The sequence below is a fragment of the Aethalodelphis obliquidens genome, unplaced genomic scaffold, assembly GCF_003676395.1.
Source record: "Aethalodelphis obliquidens isolate GAN/ISIS:26980383/991018 unplaced genomic scaffold, ASM367639v1 scaffold8, whole genome shotgun sequence".
Classification (NCBI taxonomy): Eukaryota; Metazoa; Chordata; class Mammalia; order Artiodactyla; family Delphinidae; genus Aethalodelphis; species Aethalodelphis obliquidens.
This window is the reverse complement of record NW_020837952.1, coordinates 6,053,992-6,079,381: the sequence shown is the minus strand read 5'-3', so window position 1 is coordinate 6,079,381 and position 25,390 is coordinate 6,053,992. Positions and strand designations below refer to the sequence as shown.

The 25,390-nt window shown below is 56.3% G+C and overlaps 1 protein-coding gene across 7 annotated transcripts; it reads left to right on the top strand.

The window, feature by feature from the left end:
* Window positions 1-448: 448 nt before the first annotated feature.
* ITGA7 (integrin subunit alpha 7) lies at window positions 449-25,291 on the top strand. Of its 7 annotated transcripts, XM_027106558.1 has the most exons (26): window positions 449-490; window positions 6,561-6,678; window positions 10,775-10,902; window positions 11,002-11,081; window positions 12,180-12,435; window positions 12,927-13,058; window positions 14,303-14,510; window positions 14,620-14,813; window positions 15,190-15,278; window positions 15,403-15,530; window positions 15,663-15,758; window positions 15,905-15,966; window positions 16,089-16,258; window positions 16,680-16,829; window positions 17,475-17,590; window positions 18,171-18,363; window positions 18,446-18,526; window positions 18,633-18,712; window positions 18,851-18,925; window positions 19,078-19,180; window positions 19,665-19,841; window positions 20,008-20,139; window positions 21,911-22,024; window positions 22,253-22,351; window positions 22,440-22,565; window positions 24,592-25,290. In XM_027106558.1, exons 2-26 carry the CDS (start codon window positions 6,587-6,589, stop codon window positions 24,820-24,822), a joined length of 3,312 nt encoding a protein of 1,103 aa, XP_026962359.1. In that variant the 5' UTR covers window positions 449-490; window positions 6,561-6,586; the 3' UTR covers window positions 24,823-25,290. The 7 variants fall into 7 exon arrangements, with proteins under 7 accessions (XP_026962359.1, XP_026962358.1, XP_026962357.1 ...); XM_027106557.1 differs by lacking the exon at window positions 449-490 and having other exon boundaries at window positions 6,253-6,678; window positions 24,592-25,291; XM_027106556.1 differs by lacking the exons at window positions 449-490; window positions 12,927-13,058 and adding an exon at window positions 13,319-13,438 and having other exon boundaries at window positions 6,285-6,678; window positions 24,592-25,291.
* The last annotated feature ends 99 nt before the right edge of the window (window positions 25,292-25,390 follow it).

Sequence of the window (25,390 nt, the reverse complement as noted above, 5' to 3'; positions counted from 1 at the left end):
ACATCAGCAACATATTCTTGCTATTACAACATTCTCTCTTGGTGTACTGTGCACTGACATGCCGGGTGACTTTGGGCAAGTTGCTTATCCACTCCGGATGTTGGTTTTCTCCTTAGGAAAATTAGAAGATCGGATTAAATCAGTGGTTCTCAGCCCTGGCTATACATTAGAATCATCTGGGGAAGTTTTAAAAACTATGCCTTGGTTGAAGACCAATTAACTAGATCTCTGAGGGTGGAGGCCTGGTATAATTATTTTTTAAAAAGTTGTTCAGGTGATTTTTTTTTTTTTTTTTTTTGGTATGCGGGCCTCTCACTGTTGTGGTCTCTCCCGTTGCGGAGCACAGGCTCCGGACGCACAGGCTCAGCGGCCATGGCTCACGGGCTCAGCCGCTCCGCGGCATGTGGGATCTTCCCGGACCGGGGCACGAACCCGTGTCCCCTGCATCGGCAGGCGGACTCTCAACCGCTGCGCCACCAGGGAAGCCCAGGTGATTCTTTTTTTAAAAAAAATTAATTAATTTTTTGGGCTGTGTTGGGTCTTCATTGCTGCTTGCTGCGGGCTTTCTCTAGTTGCTATGAGCGGGGGCTACTGTTCGTTCTGGTGTGCAGGCTTCTCATTTTGTTGGCTTCTCTTGTTGTGGAGCACAGGCTCTAGGTGCGCGGGCTTCAGTAGTTGTGGCTCGCGGGCTCTAGAGCACAGGCTCAGTAGTTGTGGTGCGCGGACCTAGTTGCTCCGTGGCATGTGGGATCTTCCTGGACCAGGGCTCGAACCTGTGTCCCCCCCCTGCATTAGCAGGCGGATTCTTAACCACTGCGCCACCAGGGAAGCCCTGTTCAGGTGATTCTAGTGTGCATCCAAGGTTGAGAATCACTGCACTAAACCATATCTAAGGCTATTTCCAACTTTGGCATTCTCTCACTTTGTGATTCAGTTACATAGTTGGAAATTGACTTTATTATATCTACTTGCAGGGGGAGGAGAAATGGATGCTGATTTATTTATTTATTTATCTCTGGCTGCGTTGGCTCTGAGTTGCTGCGCGCGGGCTTTCTCTAGTTGCTGTGCGCGGGGGCTACTTTTCGTTGCGTTGCGCGGGCTTCTCATCGCGGTGGCTTCTCTTGTTGAGCACGGGATCTAGGCATGCTGGCTTTAGTAGTTGTGGCTCGTGGGCTAAGAGCGCAGGCTCAGTAGTTGTGGCACACGGGCTTAGTTGCTCCACGGCATGTGGGATCTTCCCGGACCAGGGCTCGAACCCGTGTCCCCTGCATTGGCAGGCTTCTTAACCACTGCTCCACCAGGGAAGTCCCGTTGATTGGTTTAGAATAGAACATTCTTGAATTTTCTGAGTCAGAGCTGAAGATTACTGATTAGTTCACTCAACTCTTTGCAGACTAGCATCTTAAATCCCGGGATATGTACAAGTGTCAAAGGATTAGTGAGTTGAAATGGTTAAGTGGCAGCATAAAGCAGAACATTAAGTGCCAAAATAAAAACTCTGAATAAAAAGTGTTGGATACTGTGTGTATGTGTTTTTGCTTATATGTGTACTTCTTTAACAACATATCCTGAGTGCTTACCATGTGTGAATCACTTTACGTGTATTATTTCATTTAATTCCTAGAACAATCATGTGAAGTATAATAACTGTCATCCCCAGTTTGCAGAGGAAGAATCTGCAGTACAGAGCAGTGCAGTAATAGAGTTCATAAGTGGTCTAGCTAGGATACAGATCTGGGCTATCTGAGGCCAGAGCTTGAGTGTAACCACTGTACTATACTATAGAAACCATGGGAGAGAACCCAGGAGGGGGAGGCCCAGAAGCACTTTTGGGGACGGCCCCATGTCTCTTGTCATTATATCTCTCTATGCTTGTGGGTCATCAGTTGGAGGGAATCCTGGTAGTGGGGGGAGTGTTTGGGAAGAGGCTCCGCTCCAGAGAGGAACTGATCAATAGAAGCGGGAAGAGTGAGAGCATTGCAGGGCAGCCTGGCCCAGTCCTCCCCCACTCTGGCTTTCGCTTCCAACCGCAGTGAGCCAGCAAAACAGAGGCAGACTGGAAGATGCCTGGTGCCTCACTCGCAAAGCTGGGAAAGAAAGGCAGGGGTTGGCCGGCGTGCCAGAGAATGGTGACAAGCGGATCGTGAAACAGAGGGCAGGGGCTAACGATGGAGGGTTGGTGTTGGGGGTTTCAGTGGTGAGTCTGTACTGTTAAGATCAGGATGACTCATGGAGAGTGCCAGGCTCATCCTGTATTACCCTCACCCCATTGGTACAACTGCCTGACATTTTCACAACGGTATAGAGGCTGCCAGGACTCTGTGGACAACAGCCCCGCCCTCCTCTCCCACACACTGGCTGTTCCTTTGCCCTAGAGCTGGGCAGAGGACATGGGTGCCTGTATCTGGGGACTCCAGTTGATCTCTCCAGGGTCATCCTCCACCTACTGTTTTTCTGGGCCCTTGTTGCTCACTGTCTAACCTCAGTGTCTACTGTGGTCGAAACTCAGCTCCACCTGCCTTTGGTAGAGGTGGACACTGGCTGCATGAATATCTGGAGAATGACTCTTGAAATTTGAAATCTCTTTCTGCCCACCTCTGCTTACAATTTCCCACTCAGATTATTTTTCTCTTAGAATAAATGAATGCAACTCTATACTCTTTTCGTCCACTCATTTCCCTGTTCTTTTGAGGTGTCTTTCAGATAGCTTTAATTAGCAAGCTCCAAGCTGACTAGCCGGGCCAAGCCTTAGGGCCAGATGCTGCTGAGCTGTTAGGAGTTGGGTGAGGACTGAGGGAGGACATGGTGTGAGTGCAGAAGGCTTCTCATACTGGGAAATCTGGCTGGGCTTCAAGAGGGGGCCGTTGGTGGTGTGGCCAAGTTCCAAATGTTGGCCTGAAGCCCGTGCTCAAAGAAAAGGGGCCCTCAAGACAGTCTAAATGGCTCACTGTGGGAAGTGACCTCACAGTCCTTCTCCCCAAGACGCAAGGGGTTTCCCTGGGATCCTCAAAGACCAGAGCGGTCAAGTCGTTTCCCCGCTGACTGTCCTCAATCACGTTTATATTCTTTCTCTCCCAGTCGCTCCCATAGTTTGAACTTTGGTTCCAGCCAGAATTCAGAGGCTAGCAGAAGGATTCCAGTGCTGGAGAGGTGGGTGGGGTGAGAAAGTCCTCATGTATGTTGGGGAGGAAGAGGCTGACCCTGGGACATATGCTCCAAGGCTCTGCTGCCAGATGAGGTATAGGGAGAAGTTAACCCTGCAGTGTGTGTCCTGGAAGTGTCTGCTCCTAAGCTAGAGACAGCAGCTGGGAAATGTGTGATCTGGGGGAGGTGAAAAACAGGGATCCCTGTCAGAGGGGAAGAGGGCTGTTAGAGGGGGAGGGGCTGCCAGACAAGGGCCAAAGTCTTTGCTGGGTCTGGAATCCATCAATGTTTAAAATGTTTTGAAATTATTTTGAAATAGTTGTAGACTCAGAGGAAGCTGCAAAAAAAAATAGTGTGTGAAATCCTGTGTACCCCTTCACCCAGCTTCCCCCAGAGGCGGCATCTTATATAACTGTAGCACAGTAGCAAAACCAGGACGCTGACATAGGTACAATACTGTTAACTAGCCTACAAGCCTTATTCAAGTTTCCCCAGTTTTTTTTTTTAACATGCATTCATTTGTGTATGTGCATAGTTCTATGCAATCTTATCCCACGGATAGGTTTGATAACCACCACCAAAATCAAGAGACAGAGCTCTTCATCCCCAGGAAGGAACTCCCTATGCTATCCTTTTATATTCACACCTCCACCTCCCCCATCCCTGTACCCCGGCAATCACCAATCTGTTCTTCATCTCCACAGTTTTGTTATATTAGTGGAAACACGTAGTATCAGCATTGGTGTTTGTTTTTTTTCTTTTGCCGTGCCGCAGGGCTTGTGGGATCTTAGCTTCCCGACCAGGGATCAAACCCGCGCCCACCGCAGTAAAAGTGCGCGGGGTTCTAACCACTGGACCACCAGGGAATTCCCAGCATTGGTTTTAGTTTAATGAATTCCTGAACTTTGAACTCAAATACAAAAGTTCTCTGGCAGGTTGTTTATTCGAATATTAAGCTTGTTCCATTCTCTGGATTCCTCCGGCTTCTTCATTCCCCCTTAACCTGAAATACTGCTCCCCACTCCAACAATCTGGTTTCATTTCTCCTTTAGGGAAAATCTACACATCTACATTTACTAGGCTGGTCTGGGGCCGGTCTGGGAAAGGGAACCGCCCTCCCTTTCTCGGCTATTTATAGCCAGGCTAATTTTGGGTGGCCTGTCTCTCTCTCTTCTTTCCTGCTCCTGCCTCCTGTGGCGGGTGAGGTGACTTCTCAAATATTTGGGCAGAGGAGGTCAGAAGCAGATTCTTGGCGTCTGATTTCAGTCTCGGATTTAGCAGGAGCCAGTGGAATAGAGATGCAGGGAGGCAAGGATTGCAGGTGCAGAGAGAGAGGCAGCTGGGGCTCTGAAGGCATTTTGACCCCGGTCGGATGTTTGGGCTGAGAGTCAGGAGTCTGGGTTCTATCCTGATTTTACTCCTCTGCAGTCTCCTAGCAGCTCTTCTCCATTGTCTGGGCTCTGAGATAGAAAAGGAATGGAGAGCGCATACCTGGGGGATGATAAAAGTAGGATCTAGGGGCCAGCCTGCTGAATTACCTGGACAGCACCTGTTTAGAGGTGTGCTGGTCCCCTGGAGGGGATGGCCACAAGTGTAGTGTTGCAGAAATGGAGGCCCAAACTTTCAAACGTGTAGAAACTTACACAGGGCAAGGATTGTCCCACTGGGCAGCAGAGTGAGAGCCTATTTAAAAAATTAAAAAAAAAAATTTAAGTATAATCCTGGAAAAAGAAGTAAGAGAGACAAAGGGAACATGGGAAAAGGAATTAGGGAGAACACATACTGGAGCTTTGAAGACAGGGAGGGAGAACAGAGAGTCTTAAGGATATGATAGTGTTTGGGGGGCAAAGGAAATACTAGAGACATTGAGAAATAGTCTAGAAAGATTCCAAGTGACAGAGACAAGAAGGGGGATAAAGACAGAGCTGGGGATGAAACAAAACCAGAGGGTGAGAGAGAGAAGGGAGAAAAATGGAAAGATGGGTATACCCAAGACCAACACCCAGTAAGAAAGAGAACCAGGAACGGGATGTGGCAGCAAGTGAGGTTCCAGTTGTGTCAAATTATTTCCTATCTCTCTTCTTGGCCCCATTTCTGGATTAGAGTTATAAATAGCACAGTTGGAAAATGTCCTCCCCCCCTTTGCCTTTGTCTCAGCCTGGGGGAAAGGGAGAGGCAGAGGGGCAAGTCCCTGTGCACATCCCTGGGAAGCCCCACCCCGATCCTGCCTGGGCCAGCGCAGGACCCTGTCCCCTCCAATCCCTTCCCCTTTGGAGGGTAGGAAATGTACGGTTCTGGGAAGGATCTGGAAGCCAGAGACATCTTTCCCATCTCTCTCCCTCTTGGGGCCAATCTCTCACATTTTTGGCCTTCTTTGACAGTCCATGCTTTCCCCCCAGCTTAATTTCCTCTTCCTATATCACCCTCAGTCTTTTCCTTGTTTTCTCCCTTCATTCCGTCCTTGTTGATCGAACTCTTACCCTTCTTTCTCAATCTCTTTTCTCTTTCAGTTTTCTTTCTACCTGCCTCCTTTGTTCCCCTCCCCAGGCCTGCTGAGTTTTTCTTTCTTCTCGCCTCTCTTTTCCTCTGCTTCTCTGAACGCTGACGATGTATGTGTCTAGCAGAGCCGTCGCCAAGGCCGGACTCTGAGAGGTGGGATGGGATGGGATGGGAAATGGTTTGATTCAAACAGCAGGAGAGGTGCTCTGTGTGTCCATGAGGAGAAGGTAGCATTAAGGGACCACTCCGGACTCATCTGCATCTTTCTCTCTGCATTTCTCTCTTCCCAGACTGCCCTTGAGCCTCATCCACTTCCCATCTCTTACCCGTCCCGCCCCCCGCCGCTCGTCTTTTTCGGCGCCTTTCTATCCGTATTTCTCACTCCCTCCCCGTTCCCAGACGCCGCCTCCACCGCTCGCGGGCTAGGGCAGGAGTCGGGGGAAAGGGAGAGCGCTGGCGGGGGCGGCGCCCGAGGTGGGGTGGGGCTGGGAGTGTTCCCACCCGGAGCCACCCTCCTGGGCATCCCTCTGCGACTCCGGCGGCCTCCACCTGCAGCGAGGCCGAGGGGCGGGGCGAGGGCGGGGCCGGGGCGGCACCCGTGGGAGAGGAGGCGGGAGCCGGAGTGGACCAGAGGTTGCGGCCGCTGCAGTCGTCCTGGCTGGTGCTGGGGCGGCGGAGCGGCGGGAGAGGGGTGGCGAGGCGGAAGACTGGGAGACCCCCTGAAGGACCAGCGAGACTCGGAGACCACAGACCCGCCTCGGGAGATCTGGGACTCGGGGCGCGAGCGGATTTCCTTGCGCTCTCCCGGAGCGCGCGCGGGGGTCGCCCCATGGCAGGGACTCCGGGCCGCGATCCATGGGGGGCCCCTGGCATTTGTTACCTTCTTGGCTCCCTGCTTGTCGGACTGCTCTTCCCAGGGGCTGTCGCCTTCAATCTGGACGTGATGGGCGCCCTGCGCAAGGAGGGCGAGCCAGGGAGCCTCTTTGGCTTCTCTGTGGCTCTGCATCGGCAGTTGCAGCCCGGACCCCAAAGCTGGTGAGTCACCACACCCGCGCAGAATCCCCGTGCCCGAGCCACAGGTGCCCCCCCGGCCCGCCCCATCTCTCAATCTTCCAACCCCATCAAGACTCAGGCTGTCTACAGATAACCCACACCCCAGCCTGGAGCCTTGCCTGTCTTGGGTCTGAGACCCAGCATCTTGCTTTGGGGATAAGTTGGAGAACAAGGTCCTTGTCTTGGCTGCGAGCTGTCTCCTTTCACCTTTCACCCCAACTTGCATTCTTGCTCCAGTCCCAGGGCTTGTGGCTCCCCTCCTTCCGGGGGCCGAACTCCCTCAGGGAGGGAGATTGAGCATTTGGCCTCTGGTTAGGTCAGGAGGAGAGGGAAAGGACAGAGATGCTGAAGGTGCCGTGAAGGGATGGAGGGTAGACTCCAGAAATAACTTCCTGCCAGGCCATTGCCATGGGATGGAAAGAGAGCATCAGGACACTGGGCTGCCGCTTCTGTGGCTCAGGACCACAGGAAGGCTGGGAGAGGACCTGGGAGGGTCTGGCAGTCTGAACTATGTGGTTTGGTGATAAGAGGGTGGCAGACAACAGAGCCTCCAAAGTTGTAGCAGCAGCAGCAGCAGTGAGAGAGATCCAGGAAGGATGCTGGCCAGGCTGTTCCCCTTCCTCCTCCTCAGGAAATTTCCAGCTCCAGGAATCTCACAGTGGGGAGAGGCAGGGAGAGTGAGGGGCAGAGGACAATTCTGGTTATTTTCTAATCAGTTCGGGACCCGTAGGAGAAAGACACACTTATGGGGCCTGTGACTGTCATGCTTCCTGTACTATTGGCCCCAGCTCCTTATACGATTTTAAAAAGACAGGCAGGAAGGGGAAGAAAGCGGCCCACCCCTTCCTGCCTGGGGACTTTTCTCTCCTAGGCCAGTGCCTAAGCCACACTAAGTGTCCATTACTGGGATCAGTGCTGTCCACTGGGACTATCTTCTCCCCACTGCTATTAGCCTGGGGGCAGAGTGTAGGGACAAGAGCTCATTTCTCTCCCCTGCTCAGGGAGGAGGGGCTCGCTCTGATTCTTCTTCCATTATCCCTGTCATCAGGGAGCAGGGTCAAGCAGTCCCCCAAACTTTGGGAGCAATGGAAAGCTACCGACTTCATCTCTTCTTCAGCCTTCTATCTGCTTCCTCCCTCATCTCTGTCTCCCTCCCTCCCCCCTCCCCCCATGTGCTAGAGTTCTAGGACTGGAGGCCTTTTTAGGACATGCTGAGCTCTCTGAGCTATTTCCAGGCAAATTCTAGGTTATTTTTAATAGCTTGGTCTCTTGTCATTTCCCCCTCGTCTCTGATGGTGGCCCCTGAGCCAAACTGGGGGCCTTCTCAGAGGGGCCTGACCGCCTCACCCTGCTCTTGTCCCAGCAGGGGGCGCTCTGCTGTCTGGTGGCCTGTGAGAGGCCAGATACCTCGCTACGTCCCTGGCTTTGGGGTTGCAGGTCACCTTCCCCAGCACTCGCTGATCGAAAGACATCACCAAGTTTGATGTCCTTCAATCTGGCCCCGGATGAGACTTTGAAGTGTAACCTTCTTTGCTCTGTGGTTTCAGCCTCATTTATTTCCATCAACCGTAATACCGTCAAGTGTACTACCATATAGAGTTGTTGTGAGCATTGAAAGAGTTGTTAACACATGTAAGACGCTGAGAATAGTGCGAGGCCCACAGTGGGTGCTATGAAAGTGTTGGTACCTTTTTCTTGTATGGTGATCCACAGAGCTGGAGCGTAGCTTTAGTGCCTTCCAGCGAGCCTGGATCCAAAGGCTTGGCTGGAGCACCCCCCGGGCTGAGCCAACCTTTCAGGCCAAGCACCCTCCCCAGAGGGCCACCCAGATTGAGAGAGTCAGAGTGGGCTGGACTTGGGTTGGGGCCTGGAGCGAACGGGGAATTGCGAAGTGCAGAGGTACTGGGCTACTCCTTCACCTCCACTTAGCCAGGCTCCCAAGGAGTCCTTGGCTCCTAGCTGCCTTTCTCTCTGCAGTGGCTGTATCTGTGGATACTGTTCTGTCCAGAGGCCTGGGGTGGCTGGGGACCATGGGATGAAGCCAGGAGGGAGTGTGTGGCTGGGGCAGAGGTGGAGGGACTGGAGAGGCTGTGTGTGGGAACTCTTGTTCCAGGTGGGATGGTCTGGTCATAGCTATGCACTCAGCTTCTTTCCTCCATATGGACCCCTCCCCTCCTTTCTACTCCCTACTCATGACCTCCAGGGGAGATGTGAGCATTAAACACGACCGTTAGCTTCTCCTGGTGCTTAGTTCTGCGCTGACCAGCTGAGACACTGCGTGTCTCTGTGAGCCTACATAATGTGTGGGTCCAGGTGTCCTTCATATGGACACCTCCTAGGGGGCAAATGCAAAGATGAATGAGGCAGCCCCAGTCCTCCAAGGGCTCCCCATCTCTGTGTTTGGAGGTGGGAGCACCATGGACGTGTCTGAAGGTTGGCCATGCCACCTAGCTTCTTTTTCTGCTTGGGTACCCTCCTCTCCTCATCCCTGTCTTCCTTTTCGGAAGGTGGCCAGTCATTGGGTGGAAAAGGCATGGATATTGGAATTAGGCATGTGTGGGTTTGAATTCCAGCATCCAACTAATGTCTCTGAGTGAGTTTCCTCATCTGAAAGAGAAGCAAAGAATCCTCACATAGGATTGTTGTGCAGGTTAAATGAGATAATGCAGGTAACATGCCTAGCCTGGTGCCCGGCACCCAGTAGAGAGTCATAAACGTTAGCTCCTCATATCCCTGGCATCTAGCCTAGGGCCTGACCTATAGTAGGTGCTGAATAAATATTACTTCCTTGTATCACCAGTGCCTGACACAGGGCTTGGCAGATGGTAGGTTCTCAATAAATAGTTGTTAACGAATGCCCAGTGTATGCTCTCTTCCCTGACACTTCCCATCCCCCTCTCTCGTGACATTGGCTCTGACACGGGGTGACAGCTGCTAAGAGACGAGGAGGAGCTGTGGGAAGGGAGAATGGCTCTGTGCCCCATCAGAACTGGCACAGTGCCCCACAGATGCCTGTCTGCAGTATTGCCCCACACAGTTTTGGGCCTTGCGCCCCAGCGAGGGCGATGGAGGAAAAGAGCTGGGGAGAGAGGCCTCGAGGTTTGTCTTGCTGACGCTTTTGAGTCTTCTTCTGCGAAGAGAAGATCCTTGTAGCCAGCTGGGTGCCAATCACCTCACGTCTCTCTCTCCTTCACTCCTGGCCTGGGGGTCCTCCCCAGGGGACCCAGGCAACCTCCATTGCCAGCACAGTCCTCCCCTGGGGAAGAAGCCTTGGCTGTGATCATGGAAAATTGTCCTGCCAAGAAAGTTGTAGCTGGGAAAGCGTCTGAGGGGGAGGTAGGAGAGCAGGCTGGGCCGGGGTGGGGCGGGGGGAGGAATGGGGAAAATCATGGACAGGGGGAGCAGAAGGAAGGATGGGGTAGGGCATTCAGGACGTATGGGGAGAACGGGGCTAGGATTGGAGACAGAAAGAGAAACTTGCCCCTACCTCCATGCCAGCCGGCGTGACTGATAGAATCCTGGGCTGGCACGGTTGCTGGGCGGTGGGTCTTTGACAGATCCCCGAGGAGAGGGTGAGGGAGGCGGACCCATATCTCGTCTCTTGCTTGGCCCCCCAAGGCTGGTCCCTGGTCCACCTCATGGTGCTGTTACTTTTGCTCCCAGCATTTTTGGCATTTCTTGGAAGGTTTCAACTGAACTGTGGTTGGGGAGGAGGGCAGAGCTTGGGGATGGGGCCAGGGAGTGGGGGTAGGAAGGGCTGGTCAGGAACAGGTGCTGGGAACAGGCGGTTCTTTCAAACCAGCAGTGCTGGCCAGGCTGCTTGGGTGGCGTGTGTGTGTGTGTGTGTGTGTGTGTGTGTGTATCTACTATGTATGTGGTTCTTCATCCAGATGGTATGTGCATGCGTAATGTGATGATTGCACGGCCAAGTGTGTTAATTTGCCCGTATCAGGACATGGGAAAACCGGCTTTTGGCCCTTTGCCTTAGTCCTTCAACACTCTGCCTGGTACCGAGGAGTTGGGCCTGGGCAGCTCTGGGGAGGTGGCCACCAACTCCTGCCGCTGCCCCACCGTGCAGGCTGCTGGTGGGCGCTCCCCAGGCCCTGGCCCTGCCTGGGCAGCAGGCGAATCGTACTGGAGGCCTCTTCGCTTGCCCCCTGAGCCTGGAAGAGACTGACTGCTACAGAGTGGACATCGACCGGGGAGGTGAGGGCCCTGTGGGGGTGGGGTGGGGGGCACAGGAGGAGGGGAGGGGAGGACTTGGCTTCCTCTTTCCTCCCCTAATTCCCAGTGTCCCGCCTCCAGCTGACGTGCAGAAGGAGAGTAAGGAGAACCAGTGGTTGGGAGTCAGTGTTCGGAGCCAGGGACCTGGGGGCAAGATTGTTGTGAGTACCATATCTTTTTTTTGTTGACTTTTAATGTTTACTATTTTTATTGAAAAAGGTCATGAAAATTAATTTTTAAAAAGAAGGAAAAACAGTTTGACTCTGTAACGGTAATATAATTGCAGTGGGTACCACTTCTTGTGACTTATGCAAGGGTGGTGTGTGTGTGTGTGTGTGTGTGTGTGTGTGTGTATGGTGTGTGCATATGCACAGATGTGCTTACAGAACTCAGGTTGGCAATATGGTATGATGGTCCGCTTCTGAGGACCTCAGAGAGATACAAAAAGGTGTAAGACATGGTCCCTGTCCTTATAAATTTAAAAATATCTAACCGTTCTTCCATCCACTGATTTGTCAAACTTACTGAGAACCTTTTATACATCAGGCATTGTGCTAGTTACTGAGAGAGGACGTGTAAACTCAGGGAAAAGCCTGGTTCTCAGCTAGCCTCCTGCATAGTTCCAGAGATTCTCATTCTCTCTCTCTGTGTTATCACTAACGTGCACAAACAATAAGTCCCTATGGGGCAGAATATGGTTAATGCTAAGTGAGTGGTATGGTCCCCAGTCTATACAAGTTCAAGGGAGGAGTGGAGAGCAAAGACTCCTGCAGGTGGGGTGATTTGAGCCAGGATTTCCAGAATAAGCAACACTTGGAGAGTGGAGAAGGGAGGGAGTTCTTTGCAGACAAGGTGGCGGTGCTTAGAAAGGTTCAGAGGCAGTACCAAGCTGGGCATGTTGGGGGTAGTCCCATCTGGCGGGATCGAGGAGACACGAGTTCTGGGTGCTGGCTTAGTTGTGCTGTGGGTGCCCGGGCAGAATGTACAACAGCGTTTCTTCCTGCCAGGGTGAAGAAGTGGGTGCAGAGAAGATAGGGCAGGGGATTATATATATACTTGCCTTACACTGGGCTGGGGGGCGGTGCCCGAGTGATGCTGGCAGATGTGTCTGTGTGTGTGCGCGCGCCTGTACGCACCTGCGTGCGTGCACCCGTGTGCAAGTGAACCAGTGTCTGCCAAACGTCTGCACACAGGCAGTGTGGCTCGAGCAGGGTCCTGGCCCTCACAGTGGAATGACCCCCTCTCCTTTTCTCCCACAGACCTGTGCACACCGATACGAGGCGCGGCAGCGTGTGGACCAGACACTGGAGACGAGGGACGTGATTGGTCGCTGCTTTGTGCTAAGCCAGGATCTGGCCCTCCGCGATGAGCTGGATGGCGGGGAGTGGAAGTTCTGTGAGGGACGCCCCCAGGGCCACGAGCAATTTGGGTTCTGCCAGCAGGGCACGGCTGCTGCCTTCTCCCCCGACAGCCACTACCTCCTCTTTGGGGCCCCAGGAACCTATAACTGGAAGGGTGAGTGACTCCCTGGGGAGGGGAGAAGGGAACCAAAATGTCCAGTACCTCAGAGAGGGGGTTGGGGGCAGCATGTGGCCAAGCACGCCCACATGTTCACTGCCGTGGAGCCCTGGGGCCCTGCCACGCTTCTCACCACAGCCATGCCAGCACGCACACGAACGGGGCCATCGCCTCTCCTCCGCATGGCTGAGAGTTCCGCAGCGTGCTGGCATGAGCTCCCACATGCCCAGCCGGGGCCCGCATGCTCCAACACACCAGCCCACACCTCATCACTCCCATTCCCATCTCCGCACGCTGCCGCTGGCCGGGCTGACACTCGGTGAGTGTGATGCCAAGTCTGGGGGACCCCAGGCAGCTTGGGCCGGGAGGGGGTGGAGATAGGGCTGGAAAGGAGAGAAGGGGCTTCCCTGGGTGCCTGTCTAACTAGCGCCCGGCCTGCGGGTGCTCCGTGCTCCCTGCCCTGGGCACTAACAGGTCTGTCCTTGCAGGCACGGCCAGGGTGGAGCTCTGTGTGCAGGGCTCAGCGGACCTGGCACATCTGGACGACGGGCCCTACGAGGCGGGGGGTGAGAAGGAGCAGGACCCCCGCCTCATCCCCGTCCCTGCCAACAGCTACTTTGGTAGGGACCCCTCCCCGGCCCGGAGCCGCTCTAACCCTCTGCTTCTCTCTCTTGTCCTCTCTCTCCATGCTCCCATCCTTCCGTCTCTGTCTCTGTCCCTCACTCTGTCTCTGTCTCTGATTCTTATCTCTCTGGTCTGTTTGTCTCTCTCGTATTCTTTCTCCACTTCTTCCTCTTTCTGTCTGCCTCTGTCTCCCCACTCTGTGGCCCCTCCTCTGGATGTCCCTCCCCTGGTGTCTCCCCTGCCCCACCCCCCGCAGGGTTGCTCTTTGTGACCAACATTGATAGCTCAGACCCTGACCAGCTGGTGTATAAAACTTTGGACCCTGCTGACCGGCTCCCAGGACCAGCCGGAGACTTGGCCCTGAATAGCTACTTAGGTTTGTAAACGCCCCTCCACGTCCTCCTGGGCCCTGGGGGCTTGGCCTGGCCTCCCCACCTCTCCTGCCCTGCCCCCCAACACGTACCCAGAGAAACACCCACTGGGCCCAGGTTACAGACAAGAGCTGAGCACAGTAACCAGGCCCAAGGAGAAGAGGCCCCAGGGGTGAAGCCTCGGGGCTGTGAACGGGGGTCTCCATGGAGGAAGATCCAGATGGGCTGAGGCTGTACTAGGAAGGAAGGAGGCTAGGCCTCTGGGGGACTTTCTCTGAGGGATGGATGGTGGGCATGTGCGGAGAAAGGTCCAGCTGTGTTGGTAAGTCCCTCTCCTTTCTCATCCGGGTCCTTCTGCAGAAGAGGAGGAAACGAGGCCTGGGAGAAGCTTGTGTGAATCAAACTCTTCCCCATCTCCCCCCGTTTCTTCCTCTCCCGTCCGTGTGAAGTCTTCCTCTTCCTGCCAGGATGGTGGGCATAGGGGGCAAAGAAGGTGCATTGGATGGGATGGGGGTCTCCTGGGTGTGCAGAGAGGAGAGCAGTTCCAGGGAATCATATGGGGGCGCCCTGGCCCAGCTCCTGCCAGTGCCTCAGCCCCCAGCCCAGCGGCCTGGCCTTCTCAGCCATTGCCTTTCTCCTTCCTCCCCAGTCCCTGAGGCCGACCTCATCGCGCTTCTCGTGCCAGACCTTAGCCTCTGGGTGGGGAGGGCTTCCGGGCCTCTGGAGGGGAAGAGGAGTGGTCCAGCTGTGGTGGTGATGCCTCAGGGGGCACCTCTCCCTTTTAGGGAGGGGCAGGGTGGGAGGAGCTGTGACCTACCCTGGCTGGGAGTCTGGTGGGGAGAGCTCACTGGTGAGTCGCCCCCATCCAGGTTTCTCCATCGACTCGGGGAAGAGTCTGGTGCGAGCAGAGGAGCTGAGCTTTGTGGCAGGGGCCCCCCGTGCCAACCACAAGGGTGCTGTGGTCATTCTGCGCAAAGACAGCGCCAGTCGCCTGGTGCCTGAAGTTATGCTGTCCGGGGAGCGCCTGACCTCTGGCTTTGGCTACTCGCTGGCGGTGGCTGACCTTAACAATGACGGGTGAGGGTGGGCTGAGGCGGGGGGGGCCTGGGGGCGGCTGGGTCTAGGAGGGGTGAGGGGCCTCTGGCCTCTCCTCCTGACTCCACTGGCTGTCTCTCTCTCTCCATAGCTGGACAGATCTGGTAGTGGGTGCCCCCTACTTCTTTGAGCGCCAGGAAGAACTGGGGGGTGCCGTGTATGTGTACATGAACCAGGGGGGTCACTGGGCTGGGGTCTCCCCTCTCCGGCTCTGCGGCTCTCCTGACTCCATGTTTGGGATCAGTCTGGCTGTCCTGGGGGACCTCAACCAAGATGGCTTCCCAGGTGTGACTGGGGACAGGGAAGGCTGGGGAAGGGGGGGAGGGAAGGGGGAGGGGCAGGGGTGCAGAAGTGCCTCTGAGGTCAAGGGGAAGGTCTTCTGAGGGCTCAGGGAGAGGAGCAACCTGGGCTCCTGCCTGAGCTTTACCATTTACCAGCTTTGTGACCTTGGGCACGTACCCTTTCTGAGCTAGTGATGCCTGCAGAGAGTAGCTGAAAGGATTAAAAATGACATGTGTAAGGTGCCCAGGACTTAGTAGCCTCTCAATAAAATAGAAAACACAGGGTATGGAACTGAGTGACTGAGGGAAAGTAGGGGCCTGGACCTCAGGCCTCTCACCCTCAGCCCCCAGGTCTGATTGCCTTCCTCCCACTCCTGCAGACCTTGCTGTAGGGGCTCCCTTCGACGGGGATGGGAAAGTCTTTATCTACCACGGGAGCAGCCTGGGGCTTGTTGTCAAACCTTCCCAGGTGAGGGGAGTGGTGGGGATGAGGGAATGGGTGTCTGGGGGACCCAGGGGGCACAGCAGCAGAGGGCGGGGGAGGCAGAGGCTGGGGTGTGATGGGTGGGGAGGCTGATGGTCTGGTCCCCCAGGTGCTGGAGGGCGAGGCTGTGGGCATAAGGAGCTTTGGCTACTCTCTGTCGGGCGGCCTGGATGTGGATGGGAACCGCTACCCGGACCTGCTGGTGGGCTCCCTGGCCGACGCTGCCGTGCTCTTCAGGTGAGCCGTCCTCCTCTGCTGGCCTCCCCCTCCCCAAGGCCCAGCCGCTTTGCAGTGCCAGATCTGCCGCCTCCCCTCTTTCCCAGCCTCATGTTCTCATGTCTCCTGTGCCCTGGACTCCCCCTTCCCCAGGGCCAGGCCTGTCCTCCACGTCTCCCACGAGGTCTCTATTCTTCCAAGAAGCATTGACCTAGAACAGCCCAACTGCGCCAGTGGCCACTCGGTCTGGTGAGGCGGGGTCCGAGGGGAGGGTGGAGGGGAGCTTCCAGGGTCCAGTTCTCCCCTGTCTACCCAGTTTGGGGCTGGGGCTGGGGCAGGAATGGGCAGGGTTGGGGTGTGGCTTGGGCCTGTCAGCCTTGTCTTCGTCCCCGCAGCATGGACCTCAGGGTCTGTTTCAGCTACATTGCATCGCCCAGCAGCTACAGCCCCGCTGTGGGTGAGTGAGGCCCCTCCACGCTCACCCCGTTGGGTGTCAGGGTGGGTCACTCCGGGGTGCAGAGAAGGGCCCATTGGAGCTGCTCTGCAGCTCACCCGCCCCTCCTCTCCCACCTGCCACAGCCCTGGAGTACACGTTAGATGGGGACACGGACCGGAGGCTCCGGGGACAGGTGCCCCGTGTAACCTTCCTGAGCCGTGGCCCGGATGACCCCAAGCACCAGGCCTCGGGCACCGTGTGGCTGAAACACCAGCATGACCGAGTCTGTGGAGACACTATGCTTCAGCTCCAGGTGGATGCTGACCCCTTGGCCTCTGAGGGCCATTGTCATCGCATCGTCTCTTTTCCCGGCTTCCTCTCATCTTCTTCCCAAACACACTCACACGTCAGTCTAAGATCTCGACTTTTGGGAAGGCTCCCTTTCGGGCCTCTCTTTTACCTGCCGTTTTCTTGCATCTCCTGTCAAGTTCTATACGCCCTGGAGATGGCCACGGCAGGTTCCATCTTCTCGTCTGGTCCCCGAAGCTCTAAATCCTGGCTGTCCTCCCTTCTCCACCCCAGTTGCTCTCCCCCTGCTAGCCCAGTTCTCCACCTCTCTCCTTTGTCTCCCTGAGCCTCTTTCCAGGATCTGTCCTAGGTCTGGCTGGGGCTTTGGGCAGGGCTGGGGTCTGGGGGTTGCTCTTGTATTCACGTCTATCTTTTCCCTTCCCCAGGAGAATGTCAAAGACAAGCTTCGGGCCATCGTGGTGACTCTGTCCTATAGTCTCCAGACCCCTCGGCTCCGGCGACAGGCTCCTGCCCAGGGGCTGCCCCCCGTGGCCCCCATCCTCAATGCCCACCAGCCCAGCACCCAGCGGACAGAGGTGAGCATGCGTTCTGGTTTAGCCCAGGAAAAGAAGCTGGGAGGGACAGGGATCGTGAATCCCTCGCCAGTGACATTCATAGCTTGCAAAATTCTTTCATGCTACCCCAGTTGTTCCTCATATCTCTAGATGCTGTAACAGGCGGGCCACAGATGTAAAATGGCCCATATTATCATGCGTTCCTAGTCAGAGGGAACAGGCAGTCATTCAGGGGCCCAGGGTGCTGGGGGTCTGCCGTGTTCAAATGTGGCCTCCAAGGTCCTTAGGTCACCTCTATCCCATCAGTTGGAGGGGGGCGGGGACTTCCTTGTATGGGTCTTATGGCCAGTCCGGAAGTGATGCTCTTTACTTCTCTTCACGTTCTAAGTCTGGGACTTAGTTACATGCAAGAAAGGCCAAGGAAATGCAGCCTCGCTGTGGACTAGCCTGCTGCTCTCTACCACGGCATCGTAATACTCCCATCATTTTACTGATGAGGACACAGCTCAGAGCGGTTAGGTGACCAGCTGGGTGTCACACAGCTAGGAAGCAGCAGATCTGCGGGTTGAACTCAGGTTGTTTATTCCCGTGATCCTCTACCCCGCCATACGCCTTGGCGATACATGCACCCCCTGGGAATGACCCCCTCTTCAAATCTCTCCCCAGATCCACTTTCTGAAGCAAGGCTGTGGTGAAGACAAGGTGTGTCAGAGCAACCTGCAGCTGGTCCACGCCCGGTTCTGCACCCGTGTCAGCGACACGGAGTTTCAGCCTCTGCCCATGTGAGGGGGAGCGAGGGAGCAGGTGGGGTGGGAAGGCAAGAGATCAAGGGACGGAAGGAAGTCCCCTTGGGAGGGCCAGCGGGAGCGGGGGCTGAGCCTGCAGGGAGAGGGTGGAAGGTGGAAGGTGGGGAGAACCTGCCGAGAGCTGAGAAGTTTGCAGGATGAGGGCAGTGAGGGGCCCACAGGGGCTCCTCTGGCAGGGAGTGACAAGCCTTCACCATATAAAAAAAATTACACAGTTCACACACATCTCACTGTTAAGTCTTCACAACCCCATGAAGCGGAAAATATTACTAGTCCCACTTTAGAGATGGAGAACGGAGGCCTAGAGAGGTTAAGTTACTTGCCCAAGGTCAGTAAGTGCTGGAGCTGGGGCCAGAAACAAAGGTCCCCTGACTCCCAGTCTTGACTCTCTTGAGTCTGATGCTTGGACCAGTGTGTGCGGAGATTCGGGAGAGCCAGGGTGGGAGGAGAGGTTCGGGGAGTGGGGGCAGGCAGCATGCACTGGCGGGGGAAGGAGGAAGGGAGAGGCGGGGGCAGGTGTTCCGGTCTTAGAGTGAGTGGGATCTGACCCCCCCAGGGATGCGGATGGGACGACAGCCCTGTTTGCACTGAGTGGGCAGCCAGTCATCGGCCTGGAGCTGAGGGTCACCAATCTGCCTTCGGACCCAGCCCAGCCCCAGGCTGATGGGGATGACGCCCATGAAGCCCAGCTCCTGGTCACCCTCCCTGCCTCTCTGCACTATTCAGGAGTCCGGGCCCTGGACCCTGCGGTGAGGGCCCGGGGCAGGGCAGGGGTGGGGTCTTGGGGGCTCCAGTAACCCAAGCTGATCTCTCCTTCTCTCCCCACTCCAGGAGAAGCCGCTGTGCCTGTCCAATGAGAACGCCTCCCATGTTGAGTGTGAGCTGGGGAACCCTATGAAGAGAGGTGCCCAGGTCGGCATATCTGCCCTTATCCCTATCCGAGTGGCTCTCTCACCCCTGACCCCTCCTCAAGCCCCTCGCCCTCCCGGACTCTAATCTCGCTCCACCCTTTGCCTAGGTCACCTTCTACCTCATCCTTAGCACCTCAGGGATCACCATTGAGACCACAGAGCTGGAGGTGGAGCTGCTGTTGGCCACGTAAGGCTGGCGGGGCAGGGTGGGTGAGGGTGGGGGCAGTGGCTTGAAGTCCACCTAGAAAGGGCTCTGCTGTCCTCACCTGATCCCTTGGGGCGGGGCCTGTGCCCGCCACCCACGCCTGCCCCTGCCACACTCCAGGATCAGCGAGCAGGAGCTGCAGCCGGTCTCTGCCCGAGCCCGTGTCTTCATCGAGCTGCCGCTGTCCATCACGGGGTAAGCCCTGTCCAGGGGGGCGCCTCCGCCAGAGGGGTGGGCATTGTTACCCCCAGACCCAGGCCTGGGCTCTGCCTCACCTGGCCTGACCCTCCTGACCCTCCATCAGGCCCCAGGCCTCCTCAGCCCCTGTTTTGACCCCTCCTCACCAGGGTGGCCATTCCCCAGCAGCTCTTCTTCTCTGGCGTGGTGCGGGGCGAGAGCGCCATGCAGTCTGAGCGGGATGTGGGCAGCAAGGTCAAGTATGAGGTTACGGTAAGTGGCCTGGTGAGGTCCCTCCCTTCTTGGCACAGAGGAGAAGCTGAGACATGTCCCAAGGGCTGTGGCTTTTCTCCCATCTGGCGCCTGGTTCGAGGCCTCCCCCAGTTCCTGGGCCTTGGCCGTGTGCAGGTGTTTGTGTTGAGGGCTCAGTTGACCATTTCCTGCTCATTCCTGACTGGACATCTCACCTGCTGGTCTGGGGAGGCCAGGAGGGCCCAGGGGCCTCTGCTGGTGGATGGGGACAGTGGGGAGGGCTGATGTCTCTCCCTAGAACCCTGCCCTTGCTTGGCTGGGGCCTCCCCGCATTTCCCGGGGACATCTCCAGGTTTTCCTGGGTTTGGGGTGGGCAGAGAATGGTGCCTGGATCTAGGATCCTGAGTCTTTGTAGAAGCTATGCTTCCTGAGGCTTCCCCGCAGCCCTGTCCCCTCCATCTCTGGGGATTTAGAACCTGTCCTTTGCACTCTCTTGTGCCCACAGGTCTCCAACCAAGGCCAGTCACTCAAGACCCTGGGCTCGGCCTTCCTCAACATCATGTGGCCCCACGAGATTGCCAACGGGAAGTGGCTGCTGTACCCCATGCGGGTGGAGCTGGAGGGCGGGCAGGGGCCGGGGACGAGGGGACTCTGTTCCCCCAGGCCCAACGTCCTCCACCTGGTGAGGCTTAGGCGAGGTGGGTGGGGCTGCAGAAGCAGGGTGGGGCGTGGTCAGACTTTGGGAAGGATGCCATGGGGCTGGGGGTCTGCGGCCGGTCGGGGGCCAGGAGGAGGGTGCTGGGGAGGAGGTGCCACCTGTCCCTCACTGGGCCCCCTCCCCACCTCAGGATGTGGACAGCAGGGACAGGAGGCGGCGGGAGCTGGGGCAGCCGGAGCCACGGGAGCCTCACGAGCAGCCGGAGCCCAGCACGTCCTGGTGGCCAGTGTCCTCTGCTGAGAAGAAGAAAAACGTCACCCTGGTGAGGGCGGGGCACACGTGGCCCAGGCAGGATGGGGTGGGGCACGTGGTAGGACAGAGGATGGCGGGGGGAGGGGAGGGCAGGGAGCTTCAGGGTGCCGGGTGGCCTGTCAATAGCTGTGATGGTCACAGACACCGGGGGCAAGGTGACAGGGCACTTCACATCACACCGGTGAAGCAGCTGCCGCCGCCGCCGCTCCCCCATGCCCACCAGGTGTTCACTCCAGAGCAGGGCACTTACCATAGCCCGTGACCCACGCGGCTGATTCTCCCTGCCTGTGTATGAAAGGTCACATTTTATAGGGGGTCGTTTTAGCCATCTCTGAGATCTGTTTGTTATTCTTTTGAATTCTTTTAGGCCAGAAAGTCAATTTGCATAAGGAAACCTGCTTGATTTTCACAATGTCAAAAAACACTTGAAGGTTTTAAAAGTTCTAATAATTGAATCGATAGTATATTTATGTGATTCATTAAGCCTATCCTTTTCGAGCCCTTTTGCCTCCCCGTTTCCTCCTTGTTTCACGCGGTTTTGTTCCTGGCGGGGCTCACTGAGCGGATTAGCGCAGACTCTGTGTACTCGTCCCTTTTAGGATGGCGCTGGCAGTGAGAGTGGGGGGGGGGCACAGATCGGGGGGGTGCTTGGCCTGGTGGCAGAAGGTGAATCCCAGGTGTGGAAAGGATGGGCAATAGAGGCAAAAAGAGGCAAAGAGACCTTGGCAGGGGGAGGGCAGCAGTTGGGCCAGCTCTGGTGGCATCTGTCTGGGAGGAAGTTCCGCTGCCACAGCCCATCCTTCCTGGGGGCCCTCAGCTTCCCTGCCCCCCTGAGAGCATGGTGGAAAGCAAATGAAGTCACCTCAGGGGTGGTAAGAGCTTGTGTAACTGCTGTTTCCCTGTTACATGGATAGTCCTGCTTTCTCCAGGTGAATGATTTCTTCTGAAAGGCCACCCTTTTTGCTAAGAACTTTGAAATGGATTCTTTTACTTAAAATGACTTTTAGACAAATTGACCAAGGATTCTTGAATTGCTCGAAAGTGGCCATTCTTCTGTATAGGCAGCGTGATGGATAGAACATTAATTTTTAGGCAAATGGGCCATTAGGTGGGATTGGGCCAAATGGATTTAGGTCAGGCGTGGAAGGAGAAGGGCCTAAGTCCCCTGTCCCCCCAGCCGCTCCGGGCATCCTCCTGCTCATTCAGTGAGTTTGGGCTTCACGGAGGAGCGCAGCTTTGCCCACTCTGGACCTGGGTTCAAGTATCCGTTCCACCTCTTTCCAGCTTTGCTAGCTGTGTGACCTGAGGCAGGTCACCTGGCCTCTTTGAACTTTAATTTCCTAGTTTGAAAAATGGGGATGATAATAACATGCACCTTGCAGGACAGTTGTGAATTTAAATGAGATAAGTACCTTGCAGATAGATGCTCAATATATGGGACTGTCATTAGGTAACATGAGCATCTACTGGGGAAGATACTCTTCCTGCTGCTGTCAAGAGACCTCCTCCCTGCTCCCCATGCATTTCAAAGCCAAATAGCCCAGATTTGGGGTAGGCTGCTCTTTTGGACCACAGGGTTAGTTTGGGAAGACTTCTTGGAGGAGGGGAGTTTGAAGCCAGGTAAGGAAAATGGGAGAGATATTGAATGAAGAGCCAGGGGAAAATGGGGGGGGGGGATGGAGGGATGGAGGGAAGGCTCTGGGCAGACAGTGTCTGTGTGACCACGTTTGTGAGGGTGCTGGGGCCAAGCAGCTCAGAGCCCTGCGGGTCCTGGTCCACAGGACTGCACCCGGGGCACGGCCAGCTGCGTGGTGTTCAGCTGCCCTCTCTACAGCTTTGACCGTGCAGCTGTGCTGCATGTCTGGGGCCGCCTCTGGAACAGCACCTTCCTGGAGGTGAGAGTCAGGCTGGGGCGCTGGGCTGGGCATCCTCTTCCCCAACCCCCGCCCTGGGGCTCACTTCTCCTTCTTCCTCCTTCCTGTCCAAATGCAGCACACTCTCAACCCAAGACAGGCAGAAACACCCTCCGTGTTGGGCACCATTCCGTTTACAACTTCAGGAGCTTGGGGGAGGTGGGGGCGTGGGGGCATTTAGGAGGAGGGTCTCCTTCCCTGCTCCCTTAGGAGTACTCAGCTGTGAAGTCCCTGGAAGTGATTGTTCAAGCCAACATCACCGTGAAGTCCTCCATCAAGAACTTGCTGCTCAGAGATGCCTCCACAGTGGTGAGCTGCTGGGCTGGGGGCATGAAGCAGGGGAAGCTCTTCTGTCCCGTTGCTCCAGCCCTTGTTCCCTTAACCCCTTGCTCCCCAGATCCCAGTGATGGTATACCTGGACCCCGTGGCTGTGGTGGCAGAAGGAGTCCCCTGGTGGGCCATCCTTCTGGCTGTACTGGCCGGGCTGCTGGTGCTGGCGCTGCTGGTGCTGCTGATGTGGAAGGTGAGGCTTGGGGAGGGTGATGCCGCTGGGAGCAGGGCTCCCCTGTCAGGCAGGTGGCCTTTCATGGTGTGGTTCTCTCACCCAGTCTCCCATTTATTCAGCAAATCTGCATTGAGTACTTACCCTGCGTGTACCAGGGTCTATCAGGCCCTGGATGTTTCAGAGATAAGTCAGATGTAGATCCTGTTCTCAGGGGTTTTATAGTCTAGTTGGGGAGGGGAGTAGTCCAGGACGAGGCAGTGGACTGAGTCAAGAAAGTGCAGTGGGAGCTCAGGTGAGGGAAAGCTTGAGAGCAGGTGGCCCTGGAGCTGCGCCTTAGAAGGTGGGGTGGTAGGATCTGGATGTGGGGAGAGGGATGGGTGGGTGTGGGCCTTTCAGGACTATGAGGGGCCAAGCCATGGAGGCAGGGAAGTGTGGTCTGAATTAACTAGAGCATGGTGGGTAAGGCTGGGAAGGAAACTGTGGCCAAGAAAGCCAAGCAGTGTGGAGAACTGCCTGCAGGGGACTGTTGCCAGGACTGAACTCGGAACCTCCACATACCAGGCTCTACCTGGAGCCATTCTCATACACACAGAGTGTAGCCAGAATCACGTGTGCGTCTGGGGCTGCACATTAAAAGCCCGTTCATGCGCGTGTCAGTACAGAGAATCACGCCCATCACCAGCAGTCATCCCCTGAACCACATGCCACATCTGGGCCATGGGGAGCCATGCATGCCCTTGGGGCCTCCCCAGGACCAAGCACACCCTCTGGCAAATGTGAGTCATCAGTGGACCAGGCCTCTGGGCATCCAGACTGTTGGGGACCTTGCCATTCTTAGGGGGGATTGATGCCTCCGAGAAACTGGCTCCAGAATCTCTGCTTCCTGCTCCCATGCAAGGGGGACAAGGCAGAGGTAGAGGCACCCATCCTTCCTCAGTCTTCCCATCCTCCACCTCTTCTGCTCCCTTCCTCCCTTACGTCCCAGTGTGGCTTCTTCCATCGGGACAGCCAGAGCTCATCTTTCCCCACCAACTTCCACCGGGCCCGTCTGGCCGTGCAGCCCTCAGCTGCGGAAGCTGGGGGTCCAGGGACCGTGGGGTAATTGTTGTGTGTGAGCATGTGTGTGCGCGCGTGTGTGTGCGTGTGTGGGTATGTATGTGAGTGTGGGTCGAGCTCCCAGCATTCAGGCGACCAGGAATGTGCAGGGTGTAGAAAGGAGATTGCATGAGGGTGGTGTGAGTTCCAGGAACTGAGGGGAGGTGGTTGTCAGGGTGAGGCCCTAAGGGTGAGTGTGCACGGCCTGGGGCACGCACAAGGGTTGGGCGGGCTCCTGGGGTTGTGAGCATGTGGGGAGTGCAGGAAGGTGCCGTGCATGTCTTTTCTGTGGGCATGAGTGTGCAGAGACACATGTGCAAGGAGGTGCCATGCAGTCCAGCATGTAGGAGTCCTGGGAAGTCCTGAGTGTGAGTGTGCAAGGGGCACATTTCTGTCTTGGTAGGTAAGGGCCAGCATGTTCATGACTTAGCGAGGGGCCAGGCTACCATATTCATAGAGGAGAGGGCCCGCCCTAAGGGCGATGCTGCCCAGTACACAGGGGTTGTGCATATGAGGCTTGGGAGGAATCATTCTGGAGTTTGCGGGGCTCTAGGAAGCCATGTTTTCCCTCTGCTCCTGTTTGTGTTCTAGGGGATGCTACTGGGTCTCTTAAAAATCTTGGGGGTGTGGAAACCTTTGGGGTCAGCAGTCCTGATGTTCTACCTTCAACCCCCTCTTTCAGGCACCAAGGGAGATGTCCTTGGTCCTGCACCTCAGGCCCCTCCTGGTCTTTCTCTTGCTGTCAGTGAGAACCTGGGGACCCAGCACTGATGGTGGCACCTGTGAGGGCTGCTTCCTGCACGAGCTGCTGCCCAGCCAGCCCCTTTCTGCTGCTGTTGGTTCTTTCTGTCCCAGGGATGGTGGAGGCAGGAGGCTGGGCTGTGCTGGGCATCTGCTCCAGGGACCTCAGCCCCGCAGCCTGCTCACGTCTGGCCTGCTGTTCTTCCAGATGGGATTCTTCAAGCGGGCGCGGTACCCCGAAGCCACTGTGCCCCAGTACCACGCGGTGAAGATCCCACGGGAAGACCGGCAACAGTTCAAGGAAGAGAAGACGGGCACCATCCTGAGGAATAACTGGGGCGGCCCCCGGGGCGGGGGGCCCGATGCACACCCCATCCTGGCTGCGAATGGGCACCCGGAGCCGGGCTCCGATGGGCACCCTGTGCCAGGCACTGCCTAGCCTCCTCCTTCCCAGCCTGGCCCATGGGTCCCCTGCACCCCTTCCCCAGAGATGGCTCCTAGGGATGAAGGGGGCAGGCTGGGTTGCCGGTGTCCCATCAGGATGTGGCAGGATCTGTTTCCTCAGGGGCACAGACCTCTCTCCCCGTGAGGACCACACCCCCCCCCCCAAACCTCCCCTTAGGATGCTGTGAGATGAGAGGGGGTAAATCAGGGATGGGTGAGGAGGGCAGTGGTGTCCTGATGCAAAAGTGGGGAGAAGGGACCCTAATCCTTCCCTCTCCCATTCACCCTGTATGATGAGACCCCGAGGACCTATCTCCCTGAAAGTGCCTTAAGCCCAGAGGGTGGGGAGGAGGTTATGTCGCTGACTCAGGGGCTCTTCCCTCCCTGGCTTCCCCTCTCCTCTGACCTTAGTTTGCTGCATCCATCAGTGGGTTTTGTCTATTTATTAAAAACGATGTGAGGACGAAGCCTCTGGCTTCTTTGCTGAGTGCTGCAGGCTCTCCAGAGAGGACTGGTTCTCTCTGCATCCCCACAGCCCAGGACAAAGGTGGTGGTTGGAGGGA

Bases quoted from the DNA above. Each gene is read 5' to 3' on its own strand.
- ITGA7 (XM_027106557.1), top strand. From the start codon at position 6,473: ATGGCAGGGACTCCGGGCCGCGATCCATGGGGGGCCCCTGGCATTTGT. The intron at 16,830-17,474 runs GTGAGCATGCGT...ATCTCTCCCCAG, and splicing joins CCAGCACCCAGCGGACAGAG to ATCCACTTTCTGAAGCAAGG. The intron at 19,842-20,007 runs GTGAGGCTTAGG...TCCCCACCTCAG, and splicing joins GGCCCAACGTCCTCCACCTG to GATGTGGACAGCAGGGACAG.